Here is a 17762-nt window from a genome sequence, read left to right on the forward strand (position 1 = left end):
AAAAACCTGGTCATTTACATTGGCTTTTAAAATGTCTTTTTACTCAAAACTATTAATTTACTACTCAGGATAGTACCTGTAAGCTAACTTACAGTGGTATTGCTGCAAGAACCAGAAAATAGAGGGGTTAAGACTTTCAGTTCAGTTCAGTTCGGTCACTCAGTCGTGTCCGACTCTTTGTGACCCCATGAATCGCAGCACGCCAGGCCTCCCTGTCCATCACCAACTCCCGGAGTTCACTCAAACTCACATCCATCGAGTCGGTGATGCCATCCAGCCATCTCGTCCTCTGTCGTCCCCTTTTCCTCCTGCCCCCAATCCCTCCCAGCATCAGAGTCTTCCAATGAGTCAACTCTTCGCATGAGGTGGCCAAAGTACTGGAGTTTCAGCTTTAGCATCATTCCTTCCAAAAGACTTTGGTGATATTTTAATCCAAAACTACATGGTAAGTGGATAATCCACAACAACCCATTTTAAAGACTAATGGAAATACTTCAAAGATGAATAGAATGATTTTGTGAAAAATCATTTATCGTGACATGATGCTTTGAAGAAAAGCTCTGAAGCAAGAGGAAATAGCTATGTAAATAGATTTTCTTGTGAAAGTCTCTCAGTCGTATCTGACTGCTTGTGACCCTGTGGACTATACAGTCCATGGAACTCTCCAGGCCAGAATACTGGAGTTCCCTTCTCCAGGGGATCTTCCCAACCCAGGGATGGAACCCAGGTCTCCCGCATTGCAGGTGGATTCTTTACCATCTAAGCCACCAGGGAAGCCACTTGTGAAAGCAAAGAACTAATCTAGTATGATGACAATGTAACAAATCATTCAAGCTCTCTTCAATCATTTAAAGAGAGTAGGTGTAGGGAGAAAAAAAAAAAAGTTGCAGTTGGGGAAAACATTTTAAAAGAATGGTTAAAAAAAAAAGAAAGTTCCCCAAATACTGTCCTACTTACTGCAACTATCAATACATCACCCCCCGACCTACAGACTCCCTAGCAGTATTGTTTCAGCATGTAAAACCATCATTTATTATAATAGATTTCTTCTCTAGCTATGCAGGTTTTCAAGTATTCATTGTACAAATCAGAACACACAATCCCTACTCCCAGTGAACTCAGAATCTTCTGGTATAAAAAGGTGTGTATTGTTCAGATAGAGCTCTTCAAAGTCTCTCAGGATCCCAAGTTTTGAATTTTTTTTAACCACTGATGATTATTAAAAATGGGAGAACAAAATTCGTTATAATCCATGCCTTTGCTAGCCTATAAAATATTCAAATTAACACTTCAAACATCCTTTTCCATTTTTTCCTTTTAGCTCCTCGTTTAGCCAGTAATTTTCTTAAAAATCTATCATAAAATAAAGCCTGTGACACTTAAAAAATATTTTTATATGTTTCTTCATGTAGAAAACTTATATATAAGCCTTCTTATTGATTTACACCCTAATCCTTCATGTTTACTTTAATGTTAAGGAATAAGCTTCATTTAAAACAATTCTTCTTTCCAGTTCAGCAGTTCATGTAATATGATTTTGATTTACTCGGTCCATGAATATAAATACATACGGAATATCAAAAACATTAACTCAAAAATATCTGAAGAATCTACATTTACCAGGAAGCACCGTGTCACATATTAGCAGTGAATGAAGTCAACAGGGAAAAGAGTAATAGTGTGGAAAAAAGACATGAAATATAATATTCTGGGGCAATCTGGTTTTCAAATAATGACCCATAAGAGCTGAAGAAATAAATGAACTAAAAAAGAAAAGATAATGGTTTACTTTTATTCACATGTAGTTGCCATTAAAAGGAACTCATTCATAAAAACATTTTTGCTATTCTAACAACCTTTCCCTCTCGTCACCTCTTACAAATAAATCCCACAACAGGTCAGAAATGTTAAAGGTTATATCACAAATGGAACACATTAAGTAGTTTTTAAACCTCTAAAATATGGCTTATAAACAATTTTACATAGCAGGTTACCTATTAATATGTTACATATTAAACAGATCTATGTACCATTTTGGACAATCAGATTTCCTTGATATTAAAGATGGAGTTGGCATTTTTGTCAAAAAGGTATTTTAAACCTGTTAAGGAGTTTCTATAGTGTGGAATTTCACTTCTTTATAAAGTGGTATCTTAAGTATATCATTATTAAATCAAATCAGAAACTAGATCCATCTCTGGGAAAACACCCAATTTTTATTGTATGCATCATGTAAACTTGCGAGTAGTATCTATGCAGTTACTCTCAACTAAGAAAAACAAATTCTTGTTCTGGATATACATCAAAACCTAAGATTATCTTTGTATAATAATATTTAAAAATCTGACAAGAACATGATAAATGTTACCAACCCAAGAGCCAAACCTCGGTTTGATTACACATCCTAGTTTTCGCAGAATCTACTTCTGAGCTCACCAAATTCAGTTCTATCAGGACAGCAGCTGTTCAGATCACCATGTACATCCAGCGCCTGACACAGTGCATGGCAGAGTCGGTGTTCAGTAAATATTTCAGTGACTGAAGACAAATTTTTAACAGCAAGTGGAAAAAAAAATACAACTTTGAATAACTGGACTAAGAATACCAATTGTCTCATGATGCAGCAAGAGGAACTTTTTGTGATAATTCTAGGATTATTTATAAGTAAACTGGGAATTAGGTAAAGAAACTGTCATAATGGGAAAAAAAGAAAAGCCACAACATTTTATCCTCCAAACCTAATGTGTAAAATTTGGAATATGAACTAGGTGAAAACTACCATGATAATAAGTAAGGCAATTCCAAAACTAAAATGTTTTGCATATTTATTAAACAATCCATTTTCTTTCTGACAATACTCCTAATACTAGATGAAAATTGTTATAGGTTTTTACCAAACTCATAATAGAATGTGCCTAATCAGTTCATCCTTTGTCTTTAAATCCGTTAGAGAGTTTTAAATATGGAAGAACTTTATCAGCCTCAAATTATTAAAAAAAAATTACCAAAGACCTAAAATAATTATTGGCTAATTAATACATTTGTAATAGTGCCATTATTTTGTCCATATATATTTCACCCAGCATTGTCAAAATTAACCTGATAGTCAATGAAATGAAAACATCTATAATTTCAAAAATGATTGAATTTTTAAATCAGTAGTCATAACAATATCATTGTGTTCTGAAATTAGAAAACTCTTGGCAGATATACAAAAACACATTTATCAGGATTTATCAAAATTCTCCATCAAAGTTTTTTTTAAAAATCTTAATCTTTAGGTACTATAAAAAAATACTAATCAAATGAGATGTGTTTGGTCTGACCAATTCCACAAAGTGAGGAGGAAAAGGAAGGAAAAAAAAAAAAAACTTGTACAGTTAAATTTCAAATCCTAAACATGAAATCTTTTATTTGAGCCTACCTCTCTAAATTTATAAAGATACCAGCACTCTTGGAAACCAACTGTAAGCAGTATCAAAATTTCACTGTTATGAATTCTAATCAGTTTAGTCCTCCATTTTCTTACATACTGAACATCTTTTCCATCAGAATCCGTCAGAAAAATAATGCAAATCTCACTTTCTTGGTCACCCTTCAGCCCAAGGCCAATCAGTCTCAACAACCAAAAACTGTAGCTTTATGACTGGTAGGCTGCTTCTGCAGTAAAACTATTTCTCTAGCAATCAAAATTGTCATCTGAGGCAATCCTTCACTGCTCTAGAAGCACAGTTCGAAGCTCGTCTTCTTTCTCGATCAACATTGAAGCAATGGCTCCGTCATTAAACTCAAAGGAAGTTCCTCCATCCACAACCATGCATGCATCCCAACACCGAGAACGCACACACACCCTAGGCAGAGAGAGACGTGTGTTAAATATCAACACTTTGCTTAAACTGCAGTTTCTTTACAACACTGGGTTTTTATCTAAACTGGCAGGTAGATCATTTGGCCTTGATTTTAAAAATCAAGTTGCCCTTCCCTTTGTTATGAGAGAATTAGTGACTATGTCAATATGAGTACATTACCCAAAAAAATCTCAAAATTGAAACATTCAGGATAGCTCCATTCACCCAAACACTTAAAAGTGAACAAGTTCAGACTTGATGGAACTCATAGGAGCTTTTTGAACATTATTACCATTACAAGTATTTTAAGTATTGAGCAAGAATGTAACTACTGTCATGTAAAATTTTTACTTATATACAACATACAGAAAAGGCACAAATTATCAGGGTACAGCTCAATGAGCACACTTGTGTAATCATCACCCAAATTAGGAACTGAATGTTACACTCAGTTCCCGGGAAGTTCCCTCATTGCTCTTAGCCCATCTCCCAGTCTCTACTCCCAGCGCCTCCTTCCCAAGCATATCCACTATCCTAATTTCAATCACATAGTAATAATAGCTTTGTCTATTCTTGAAATTCTATATAAATGGAAGAATACAATAGATATGCCTCTATTTGGCTTCTTCTGCTCAACAGTATGCTTGTGAAATCACCCATATTATCATACGTAGCAGCACTGGGTTCATTTTCATTGCTGTCTGAAAACACCTGCATTGTACGAAAATACCAAAACTTAAGTATCTCTTCTACTATTCATGGACATTAGGGTTTTTATCTATTGGGAACATTGCTACTATGAATATTCTTGAGTATGTCTTTTGGTACATACATATCTGTCAGTGTATACACTTCTGCTGGATATATATCTTCGAGCAGAATCACTGAGTCACTGCATGTCCTATATTCAGCTTTGGTAGGTAACTGCCAAACAATTTTCCATATTATTCCTAACAGTATAAAAGTTTTATATAAAATTTCTAGTTGCTCCACTTTTATATAAAAGTTTTAGTTGCTCCACCTTATCAACAACTGGGATTTTAGCTAGGCTGGTGAGTGTGTGTGGTATTGTATTTGTTCAGTTGCTCCATCATATCTGACTCTAAGCGACCCCATGAACTGCAGCACGCCAGGTTCCTCTATCCTTCACTGTCTCCTGGAGTTTGCTCAAACTCATGCCATTGAGTCGATGATGCCATTCAACCATCTCATTTTCTGTCACCCCCTTTTCCTCCTGCCCTCAATCTTTCCCAACATCAAGGTGTTTTCCAATGAGTCAGCTCTTCACATCAGGTGGCCAAAGTATTGGAGCTTCAGCTTCAGCATCAGTCCCTCCGATGAATATTCAGGATTGATCTTTAGGATTGACTGGTTTGATCTCCTTGCAGTACAAGGGACTCTCAAGAGTCTTCTCCAGCACCACAATTCAAAAGCATCAATTCTTCGGCACTCAGCCTTTTTTAAGGTCCAATTCTCACATCCTTACATGACTATGGTATTATATGATATAGTTTTAATTTACATTTCTCACATGAATAAGGTCAAGGATGTTTCTCCATACACTAATCAGCCATTTGGATATTCTCTTTTGCGAAATGCCCGTCCAAGACTTTCGGCCATTTTTCTAAGGGGTTGCCTGCCTTCTTTCTTACTGACTGGTAAGAATTTTTATAATATATTCTGGATATGAGTCCATTGCTGAACATAGATACTATCTCACTCTGTGGCTTGCCTCTTTATTTTCTTGATGGTGTCTTGATTAACAAAAGTTAATAACTCTAATTTAGTTCAACCTGTCAATCTGTTGCTAAGAAATATTTTCCAGCCAAAGTCATAAAGCTGTTCTCCTACTTATATGAGCAAACATTTAAATGAATCTTTCAGTCTTACCCAATCTGAGTACAGATTTGTTGATTAATCAAAATTAATTCTCAAATGATTAAGTGATTTTTAAATATGATCACTATCCTTTTTAGTGTCTTTCCTGGAAAAAAATCAATTATGCATTTTCAAAAAAGTATATGCACACTGTTAAGAAGCAATTTGTAACTGAACTATTCTTTGCTTGCCATGAAAAGTGAAAGTAGAAGTCGCTTAGTTGTGTCTGACTCTTTGTGACCCCATGGACTGTAGCCTGCCAGGCTCCTTTGTCCATGGAATTATCCAGGCAAGAATGCTGGAGTAGGTAGCCATTCCCTTCTCCAAGGGGATCTTCCCAACCCAGGGATTGAACTCAGGTCTCCCGCATTACAGGTGGATTCCTTTTCATCTGAGCCACCAGGGAAGCCCAAGAATACTGGAGTGGGTAGGCTATCCCTTCTCCAGGGAATCTTCCTGAGCCAAGAATCAAACTGGGGTCTCCTGCATTGCTGAAGGATTCTCTACCAGCTGAAGTATCAGGGAAGCCCTAACTATAGTTAAGTTTTCTTGTTAGTCTGGAAGACTGGGAAACCTTTACAAAAATTATAAACATTTTTGTATATCTTCTTCCCCTCAAAAAAAAATCCGTGGCAAATTTAATAGATGTGGGCATGGGTGGGAGATTCACTTGTAGGGAAAAGCTGAAAGAAATGAGTCCTTTATGTTGCTACACAATTTAGGCTTTATATGAATGTATGTCCTGCTTTTATTCCACAGCATATGAAAAAAAAGTTGCTTTCCAGTCAGTTTCTTTTGAAGTGACAATCTGATCTTACTGTGTCTTACTTAATAAAGTAAAAACAAACAAGCACACATTACCCAATTAAATAACCATGTCCTTTCTTTCCACTCAGTTAAATTTTAGTTTCTCTAAAATGAAACAGTAAGTTTCAGAGAAAATATCACGTTAGCCAGGTTATTAGCATGATACCGCTGTAGCTCCACAGCTTCTACTTTTCCTGCATGATTAAGTTTGAAGGAGTGATTTAATGAAACTGAATACTTTCACAGCCAAATGTGCTTTATAATTAATTACAAGGGAGGAAAACAGCTACAAGAGACTGTGGAAGCTTACTTTGAGGTGAAACAACGCTGGCGACTGCTTGAGAAAATTCTGTTTGCTATTGGTTCTCGAATACTGAAAAGTATTTTTGGTTCTTCTGGACTATAGAGCAGTGATTCATTATATTCGTTTGTTACTATAAAGGAAAAAAGCCAAATATTAGCACATTCAATGAAAAACAGTCACTTCTGAGAAGTGCATAATGAGAATGGATGCTATCCCCAATTTAAAGGCAGTTCTATTCCAAAAGTCTGTTTGGCAGCAAGTTTCTTAGAACTCATGACAAACTCCATTAAAAAAAAAATGCTTATAAACAAGGAGTATGTTCCCAAATTAGCCCACAGAAGCCTACATCACCCGCAGGATAGCAGAAATAGGTACCTTTGGTGGGGGAAGGGAGGACTGTAAAGTCAGTAAACAAGGAGAAACTAGTTTGAAGCACTCAAAAATGGAACTTGAGTTGATATAATCCCTTGCTAATAAGTTCCTTTCCAAAACATCATGCCAAAGGGTTCATGAGGTATTTCTACAAGCCTTTGGGATCTACTTTCTCCCTAACCAAGAGGCACACAAAGTTGGCATGCAGAGCACAAACTGGTTAAAGACAACTGTACAAAGAAACTGGGCTTGAAAAAAGCATTTAGTTGAACACCACATTAAAAGACATCACAAAACTATCAGATAATCTACCTTATATACCAAAATTTCATTTGAATTAAATGAAGTGTCTGTAACAGTGACTGCACCATTGGCATTCACTATTGCTTCTGAAGATAAGTCAAATCTTCAAAGGAATAATATTCATTCAGTAAAGCAGTATGTTTATTAAAATAAAAATCACTGTATTTTATATATACCCTTAAATTACTTTACATAACTGATGTAAATTTCAGTTGTTTTATATATACTGTTTTAAGTTAAATTATCTAATGAAGAATCAATTACTACAAATGCCTCACTTTCCTTCCTTTGATACAGATTTAACACTAATTCCAACTCAAAGCTATGATTAAAATAATATTTTAGGTCTCAAAATCAGAGAGGGAGAAAACAATCCATTTTAGAGAACTGAAAGTAACCACAGAGATTTACTCCTGTTTACAAACTATTTTAAAGGCAAACCATTTCAACAAAGAAAGTCTTTCGGGAATCCAAAACACACAAATAAAATGAATTGACTCTGTTAATATACTTTATCATGTATTGCTACATCACTTTAAAGGCAACCAATATGAACATATCTGTTACCATAACTCTCAAATTCAAATGTTTACAGATGACAACTGCAGCATAGGTAAGTAAAGGCAACTATAAACAAGTTTGGATTTGGGGGTTTTTTCTAAAAATAATTTACCTTGAAATCTTAGGATACTCTTCAACTAAACAGAGACAACACTATTTAGCTTTAGTTTGAGGTCCATACTTTCGATGAATAGACTTTAGTGTGTTAAAATTTCATATGTAAATCAAATGAATGTGGTTTTCAGTTTATGAATTTAAATATTTTTTAAAATAATTTTTTTAACAAATTTGAAGACTTCCCCAGCAATCTATGTCCACTCCCTCATTCCACTGTTGAGGAAGCACAGGAGCAAAGAAAACAGTCTTGCCCATTGTTTCAGTGAGTGACTGGCTGGTCTGGGATTGGAACCCAGGTCTTCAAATTCCCTGGTAAGTATCCTTTCTCGACCAGTGCTGGTTTTCTTAAAGGAACACTGAACTGACTGGGCAGGAGTATGTAGGAAAAGGATAAGATAACATTTTAGTTGAATGTGAAGGTAAGCATTCACAGCTCAATGAATTCCTTCCCATACAGAAGATATTAACAGCACACCAAATTTAGGTGTGCATTTCCTATTTGCCAGACGTGTATGTTTCTACATTTTCCTATTCCCCAGGAAAAGTTTGCAATCACACTGTTTTGACACAGAAGTTAGATTTCCATGGCTGACAAAAATCATAAAATTTCAACTTAAACTTTCTACTGATTCAATATATTTTAAGGGGTATTATATTGTTGGAGTCAAAAAAGTACTATGCTTTGCTTAATTAGACAAGTACATTTCATGATAACATCCTCAAAATATACACAGAACTTAACTGAAAACGTCAGTGATTATGATCATTTGTCACTGACCTTTTTCTACCAATTCTCTGTTCAATGGAAGACTTAAATTTCCTTGTCGGTTTGCTATTGGAAAAAGAAAGGGGGAAAATATCTTGATTAAATAAAATATTTTGTGACATACTATATAGCTAACATACAATAAAATCTACACATTATATAGCATATTATAATTGTAACATAAGAGCTATTTAGTACTCACCAATATTTAGAACATCTTCCACAGCCTGAGGTGCCACTCTGTTAATATTGAATGACCTAGAAATAAATACCACAAACATTTTTTCTTATTTTAGTTCTAAAAACATACTAAAAATGAAAAAAGAATAATCTACTTAATGTACAAAGAACTCTTAGAAATTATCAGGCAAAAACATACCCAAAAAACAATAGCCACCTCATATAGTTTTTAAAAGTAGGCAAAGTACATGGGTTAACGGTCCAGGAGTCATATGAAAATATGTTAAATCTCACTCATACCTGAGGAGATATTAAAACAAGATTCTTCTCATATTTTAAAGATTAAAAACTGATAATGTATTGACATGGGTATGGGAAGAGAAGTATGCCCATATACTAATGGAATTATAAAAATTACAATTAGACAATTCTGTTAAGATTTAAAATGAACATATTCTTCAACCTAGTAGTTTATCCTAAAATATACTTGCACATATAATACACAAAGACAAGTATAAGGATATTTACAGAAGCATTGTTTACAATAGCAAAACCACAGAAAGCTGGGTAAATATAGCCACTCAGTAGAATACTACATAGATATTAAAAAGACTATACTACAACCATATGTATAATACCAATGTGGAAAGATATCAACACGTTAAGTTAAAAAACCAAAAGCATTATACAGTATATGTATGTGTATATGTGTGTTCAGTTGCTCAGTTGTGTTCGACTCTTTGCACCCCCATGGACTGCAGCACACCAAGTCTCTCTGTCCCTCACCATCTCTTGAAGTTTGCCCAATAAAAAGTCCATGTCCATTGCATCGGTGATGCTGTCCAGGCATCTTGTCCTCTGACACCCTTTTCTCCTTCTGCCCTCAATCTTTCCCAGCATCAGGGACTTTTCCAATGAGTCAGCTGTCCTATATATTTATATAGAACTTCCTTGTGTTACTTATATTAAAAAATATATAGAGTGGTTATATCTGGAGATTAGTACTAGAATATAAAATGAAAGAAACCAGCTTTTTGTTGTATCCCCTTTGTATTATTTAACATGTTGTTTTTTTTTTTTAATTTTTATTTATTTTTTACTTTTTGGCTGTGCTGAGTCTTCATTGTTGCTTGTGGGCTTTTCTCTCTTTATGCCGAGCGGGGGCTACTCTGTTGTGGTGCGTGGGCTTCTCGCTGCGGTGACTTTTCTTGCAGGGCACGGGTTTCTACGGCATATAGGCTTCGGCAGTTGCAGCTCCCAGGGCTCTAGAGTACAGGCTCAGTAGCTGTGGCACACAGGCTTAGTTGCTCCACAGCATGTGTAATCTTCTCAGATGAGGGATCAAACCTGTGTCCCCTGAACGGCAGGCGGATTCTTAACCACTGGACCACCAGGGAAGTCCTAACACAGTTTTTAAACATGTATTTCTTTAAATTATAAAATAATTTCTGTAGGTGAGAAACCTTTAGCAAGATGCCATGCGTAACCACTGAAGAACAAACATTACCACAAACAGGAGTAACTTTTAAAAGCAGCAACTTTTAAAAGGTGGTTAGACCCTTAACCACCTAAGGACTAAACAGGTGGTTAAGGAAAGGTGTTTCTTTTAAAAAACACAATTCTTCCAGCTAATTTAGAATTCCCCTCCTGCCTCTACCTCTTTCCAGTAGATGCTCCTTCGAAAAGGAACAGCACTGCATAGTCACACGACTCTAAACCTAATTCAGGGGCTCTTAACATTTTGAGGGAAGAAGAATAAGAGATGCTCCATATACCCGCTCTAATCCTATACTCTCCATATTTTGAGAAATGTGAAAACATTTTGGACATTCTCTTAAGAAAAATGCAGATATACAAATTTTTACATTAAAAAATTGGAGTCATTCACAGACCATATCCTTATGCTAAAAAAAAAAAAAAAAAAATCTAAAATATGGCCCTTGCCTAACCTATTTTTCACCATTACTCACCCTCCAACTTTACATTCCAAACACCCCAAGCTCCATTCTCGCCTCTTGCTCACACTTACTATGTGGTAGAAACCAAAATACCTCAAGTGTTGTGGCTTTCTTCTGGTTTAGTATGAGGTTCACAAAACCTATCTCATTAGCATTACTACTGTCACACACTACAAGCCATAAGGCACTGAAGGCAGTATCTGGCTCTTGGCAAGAACTCAACAAAAATGTCAAGTGCAAGGAAATCTGTATGAGTTACACTCTTAATTCCTCATTACTGCTTTAGAATTCTATTTTAAAGTCACATAAAAATAAGCTGTTAATAGGGTTCCACTGAAATAAAATATGTAAAGGGCAAAAGATAATAGTGACTCATGTATCTTTACTATAGTTAAGACTTAGTTTAAGAGAGCAGAAGTCTTACAAGACATGTTCTAACATTCCTAGAACTATGACTTATTAGGAATACCACAAGTCAATACAAACTAAGTTCTCTGAGTTGCGGTTAAATTAAAACTTATTTCCTGCTGGTGTAATCTAAATCTCAGCCAATTCAATCTACCCTTAGGAGTGGTTTATATTCTACATCAAAGACAAACTATACGACAAAGCAGGTGTGAGCTGGCAAACAACAACTCTTTCCTTAGGTCTACAGCCTTCACCACTGTAAGAGTTCTGATGTGCAATCGGACGTAACTTCTACTAAAGACAACCGAACTGAAAGGCAAAGAGTCTCGTATCTTCATCAGCCAGTAAAACTTTCTCTTTACTTAAGAACACCTCCTCATCGTTAATTAGGTCTGCTGGGACAGAATGTACAAAGGAGGAGGACTGGGAACAGGCTTAAGAACTCATGGAGACAAACGACCCTGCTCTGTGGTACTTCTCTACTGTGTGCGGCAAACACATTCCACCCAGAGAAAGGACTGAGGTGAGTGACACTGAGACGATGCACAGACACTTGTTATGCAACGTAACCACCACATCCTATGTCTTGTGCAAGAATTTCTGGAAATGCAAAGATGGGACAGCTAATCCCCGAGCTCTTCCCCCCACCCTCCCAGACACATGATTAGGCTGCATTTCCCACCTCTCTAGCCACACAGCATGTAACTATGTTCCAGCTAAAGGAATAAGAGCAACTATCATGGGCAACACTTCCCATAACCTCCCACAGGGGACCCTCCAAGATTTTCCTCCTTCTGGAGCACAGAAGTCTACGGTTTAGAGTTAAGCCCTGAAATTAAATCCTACCTCCTCCATTTATCAGCCACATGGCTTTGGGCAAGTCAGTTAACTTTTGAGACTTTTTATAGTCTATCAGTGAAAATAAAACTAACTAATCTCAGAGTATTCTTGAGAATTTAAGTAAGATAATATACTTACTTGGGACAAAGAAAGTGCTCAAAGATGGTACTGCAGTATGTTGAAATTATTAATGTAATGGATAGAACGTATAAACTTTCCCTCAGTATCTCTGATCCCTAGCCTTCTCTCTTCTCCCCTAATGCTTCTCTTTTCTCCCCTTACTCTCTGAAGAGAAAAAGGATCAAATGATACATGGGAAATCCAATCATAATGAAAGAATTATCAGGGATAACAGGAGAGTAGATCATGTCAGAAGCAAGCAAGCTGCATAAGGCTGAGTAGAAAAGGGACTAAGTAACCAAGGTGGCAGGGACAGGATATGGTTAGAGAGACAGAACTGGCTCTACACTAGAGCACTGAGCACAAAGCAGACGTTAATAAGCAACACAGAAAAGACAGAACTTCTAATCTAAGCCATACTTATTTAAATGCAACATCAACACAGGACTCAACCATACGGTGAGTGGTAGGGGAAATAAAACTCAAGTTTTAAAGAATTCAAACTTAAGTCAGTTTGATAAGTACTGCTTTAGCTGTATTTGTGAGCATGTAGTCATTTATTCAAAAAAGCATTTTAAGTGAATAAGTATGAAGCACTGTGCTAAGCAAAGAAAAAATTAAACAGAAAAAAAAGTCACTAGTCACCACCCCATGCGCCTCAAGTTGCTCAAACTAACTGGGTATGAACTTACTAGAAACCAATTATGTGCTAAGTGCTATAACAGTGCTATGAGGAAAAAGTGCTGGGTAAGGGCAAAAAAAGGGATTGATTAATTAGGCTTATGAAAAGAACAAGGTCTTAAGCAAAGATTTTGACATTTAAATGACATTTGAAGACTGGAATTTTTAGCCAGTAGATGGAAAGTGGAAAATGTTCAGGCAGTCAATGCAGGAAGAAGGTACATTGAGCAAAAACAAAAAGTCCAGAGAGAACATGGCTTGTGCTAAGAATTGCAAGTAGCCTGCAGAGCCTCCAGTGTAATAGGTTAGGGTCAGGCAGGAGTAGGCTGGCAAGGAACCTTAGCTCACATTTAAAGGGCTTCATATGACAGACTGAGTAACGTGAACACAGTCAGGAGTCAAGAAAGTTTTAAAGCACAGAAGGGAAATAGTGAGATCTATCTACATTATGGAAATATTACTCTGTGGTAGGAGTTACGAATAACAGCCTGAAGAAGCAAGATGAGGCACAAAGAATATTCACTAAAGAGATAGGGGGCGACACCAAGAAACAGCCACAGAAACTGAAAAGCAGGGGCTAGAATTCCTGAAGTACATCTGAGAGGATTCAGAGACTGCTAAGTACAGAGGGAGGACAGGAAGACCCAGAGTTAAGAGCCAGCCTTCAGGGAATAATGTGTCTTCCTGAGACTAGGAAGTCAAGGGTAAGTAACAGTGATACTATTCAGCAAGACAAGAAACACAGGAGAACTAAGGAAGACAAGAAATTCAGTTTTGAATGTTTTGAATCTGAAGTGCTATTAACATCCTTATGTAGTTAGTAGGTAATTTTACAATATGAGCCTGTACTCAAGAGAGATGACGGCTACAGATAAAAGTCAGGGAGGCATAGGCACGTGTGTGCTAAGAAGTGCAAGAGACTTCCCAGAGAGGAGTCATAGGGCAGGTAGGTTTCAGGATGTCCCAGGTTATCTCCAATTAGGCCTTGAATGCACAAACTTCTGGCATATTTTTTGGTACTGTACTTTGTTTTCATTTCTTTATAACTTAAAATATTCATTTTTTAAAATATACACTCCCTAAAAACACTCTTCTTTTTTCTCTTTACAAACCTAGTGCAGGAAGATAAAGAATGACCAGATCCAGGCCGAGCTGTAAGTCAAAGCTCGACTCTTGGACCCAGTGGATGAGTGCAACAGAAACTGAGCCAACCAGTAAATCAATGCCAGGCCCCTTTCTGCGTATGAGAGGCCTCAGATACACCAATGTGAGACCACACGCAAATTATATTACTTAAAGCATTTCACAAAATTTGATAAGCAACATTCCAAGTTACTCACCAGGCCTTTGATCCTGTTCCAGTACACAAATTGAGGCCAGAGCTCTTCTGTTTTTCCCATGGACCATCATCAACTGAAATCTCGTAGTAGGAAGCCCTATGAATTGAGAATATAAAACTGGATTTGCAGAACTTATGTCTCATGGTAAATGAGATAAAGTATCTTTTTCAGAGCTGATGAAATCTAAGTAGGTCATCCTGACTTAGACATACCTAACTTAGTAGGGACACATATCATGATGCTAATTCCAATACTGATTTAAGTGAAAAAATTTCAAAAATATCTATATGTCTACATCCTTCTCTGACCTATATGTGCCTCCGTCCTTTAAGATTTCAAACAAGAGCTTCTTATAAATTTTTACCTAGCACTGCTATGGAAACCTACAGAAGATGATTTCAGAATTCAAAAAGAAAATGCCATTCCTAGGGGAGTTTTCTCAGGAGCTAGTCCTTGACACATCTAAGTCTGCATCTAATCCTTCAAGTTACCAACCATTTCTACTTAACTCTTGTTTCTCAAGTTATTTACTAATGTGCCTTTTGAATTGATAGTAAGCTAGCAGAGATAATGAGGTTCTAAAGAAAAATCTTAACCAGTCCTGGACCAGTGAACAAAACTAGGGATAAAATAAGAACTGTAATTTTTTTTAAAGATTTATATTTCTAAGATTATTTAATAAACATGGAATCAACTGGGTTTTCTGACACCAGCCCCCCCCAAAAAAAATGACACCACTTTTTAACTACATGAATATTTAAGTGATTTGTAACTATTCAAAGAGCTTTTGAAACATACAGAAGCCTATTTTGTAAACTATGTCTTAAAATAATGGTGTCAACAGTCAACAAACACTGAGCTACTTTTATCCAGCAAATAAAAAAGCTAAAATAAACCCTTAACAAAATATAGCTTTTCAAAACAATGACAATTATTAGACATCCCTGCAAATATTAACATTCATTGGATAATTTATCTCTTATTCTAACCCTTTCATTTTCTCCTGCCAAGCTCGTGGTTTGTGAATGCTTCATATGATACAACTCCGAGTCGTTTTTTTCTCTGAAGTCAGCATTCTCTTTAAAAATAAAAGACAGCAAGTCTAATATTCACATTTAATCTATTTCATAGCTTTGTTATGTCTTCCTAGAAAATTAAGAATTTTAGGTACATTAGTCTATTATATACAATACAGACAAGTCAGCCAAATCCATTGGAATGGCTGCTATTATGCCAGAATCATGTAGAAACCAGAGATTAGAGGTAAGTGGGGACAGAAAAGCAGCAGAGGTAAAGAGAAAGAAAAGTCAGGAGAGAGACGCTGAGTCCAAAACAAACAGCGAATTTAGTGTCATTCTCACATGCAAGTTTATCAAGATTAGTCAACTCATAGAATTTTGGTTTCAGGGAAATTATTTTTTTAAGGCAGCAATAAAACTCACAGTCCCTTTAGAGTGGGTATACTTCTTCTTAAATTGTCCACTGCTACAGCCCAAGAATAAGACATTCTAGGTTAGAACAAATAGGAGAAAGAAAAAAATTGGGCTTTTAAAATGTTCTTAAGTTTAAGAACATTATAAATGAGGCAGGAATAATATTGCCACACTTCACATTTTCCAAGCAAAGCACTTCAGTTTTCAGGAAAACTACACTTCTATTGCACACACTAAAGAAAAGCACAGGCTTAGCCCGGCTCTGTTATTTATTAATTGTGTGACTTGGGGCAATTTACTTCACCTCTCTGAGCCACAGATTGCCCTATAAAATGGAGATAATGACAGCATCAATATTTATTCAATCTATAAATATTTATTAAGTGCCTAATGTTTTAATAAGCACTGTGCGAGGTACTAGGGATTTAATAGACACAATCTTCCAGAAGTTTATATTCTAGTATGCAGGTCAGAAATTTTACAGTAATAATTACCAACTATTTAGAGTGTTTACTGCTTTAAGCAATAAACAAGACACTATATAAGAAATAATACAAGATGGCCTTGAAACAGCACTGCCAGGAGGAAGGCGTGTACAGGCAGGGCAGTTCAAAAAATAAGTAATAAGTTCTCACGACAACTCAATGCTGGATCTGGAATTAGAAATGCTGGGTTTACATGATGGTTCTGATGCTAAATTAAACATATGAGCTTGGCCAAGTGATTTGAATTCTCCAAATCTCAGTTTTTTCACTGAGAAATACAACCACTTTTCTCACAGAGTTGCTATGAGCATACCCGTGACAACACACACAGCATGCACAGTGCCTGACACGCAGCAGGCATTCAGTAAGTGTTCACTTCCTTTCTGCCTACGTCTGTGTCATAGACTCTTTCAGAGTAATTTCTAATATTTCCAGTAGTTAAGGCTTTCTCAGTAGCAACAGAAGCCCACCCACTGCTGTCCTTAATCTTAGTAAAGATACCAGGTGAGGCATCAAAGACCACAAAAAGAACCAGCATCGGACATCAGGGGTAAACCCACCAAAGCACTGCCACCACAGGAAACAAAAGCGTCCGATCGGACACCTCCTAACGGGCCCTCACTGAATTTCCGTAAGTCAATCATTGATCCCAATTTTCCTCCTTTTGTAAGTTATTTTTAGTAAGTACAAATCATAAAGCAACGCTAGTAGAAGCTCTCAGAAGTTATGACCTTCAAAATATACAAACAGAATAATGTAAGCCCTTAAATGGCTTCCCTTGAATAAGCATAAACTCACAAAACATCTTTACCTTTGTCATCTACTTATTTTAATGGAGACTTTTTCCAATCTCATTTTAAGGTTGTTCTCTTCTGCCTGTCTTTAGCAATAGTGATGAGATTATATCACTGTTATATTCTCTTCCTCTCTCTTGTGACATAAATGTATCCATTACTCATTTCCATATTGCTTCAAACTTGATATGCTATAGTTTTTTCTGTTGCTGCATAAGTCTTACTATATTAAAATAAGTACATCTTTACACTTTACCATATTTTTAAGTTCTTTAAAGTATATATTTTTATTTGATTTCTTGAAGAATACATTTTACTTTTAATAATTTTTAATTATGTATTTTACTAGCTTCCAAAACATTAAGACACAACTACTTTTATCTTATTCGTTTTTATATTCCTAGTTCACATAGCAGGTGTGCAATATATCTTACTGCATAAATTTAAAATTATATTAAAATAATTACAACTCAAAAAGATAATTCAAATCATTCTGTTGAATCAGGTTTTGTTCTCTTCAGTACTACCTCCAGTAGTACGTTAATGGCTAAAATGTGTGTTTTTTTT

The 17762-nt window shown here is 36.1% G+C and overlaps 1 protein-coding gene across 12 annotated transcripts in view; it reads right to left on the reverse strand.

Moving 5' to 3' along the window:
- Positions 1-1771: 1771 nt before the first annotated feature.
- NADK2 (NAD kinase 2, mitochondrial) overlaps positions 1772-17762 on the reverse strand; it is a 45928-nt gene continuing 29937 nt past the window's right edge. For 6 of the 12 annotated variants that reach the window (XM_086361422.1, XM_086361427.1, XM_086361426.1 and 3 more), the window contains 6 exons: positions 15926-15991; positions 14484-14579; positions 9159-9214; positions 8969-9022; positions 6844-6967; positions 1772-3851 (listed from right to left, as the gene is read on the reverse strand). In XM_086361422.1, the coding sequence (XP_086217548.1) occupies positions 3713-3851; positions 6844-6967; positions 8969-9022; positions 9159-9214; positions 14484-14579; positions 15926-15991 (535 nt within the window). In that variant the 3' untranslated portion in view covers positions 1772-3712. The remainder of the gene's footprint in view (positions 3852-6843; positions 6968-8968; positions 9023-9158; positions 9215-14483; positions 14580-15925; positions 15992-17762) is intronic. The other 6 variants (XM_086361423.1, XM_086361434.1, XM_086361433.1 and 3 more) reach the window with 1 other exon arrangement.

Source organism: Bos grunniens, chromosome 20 (genome assembly GCF_055505025.1).
Source record: "Bos grunniens cultivar Pamir isolate PY7600 chromosome 20, Bosgru_T2T1.0, whole genome shotgun sequence".
Lineage (NCBI taxonomy): Eukaryota > Metazoa > Chordata > Mammalia > Artiodactyla > Bovidae > Bos > Bos grunniens.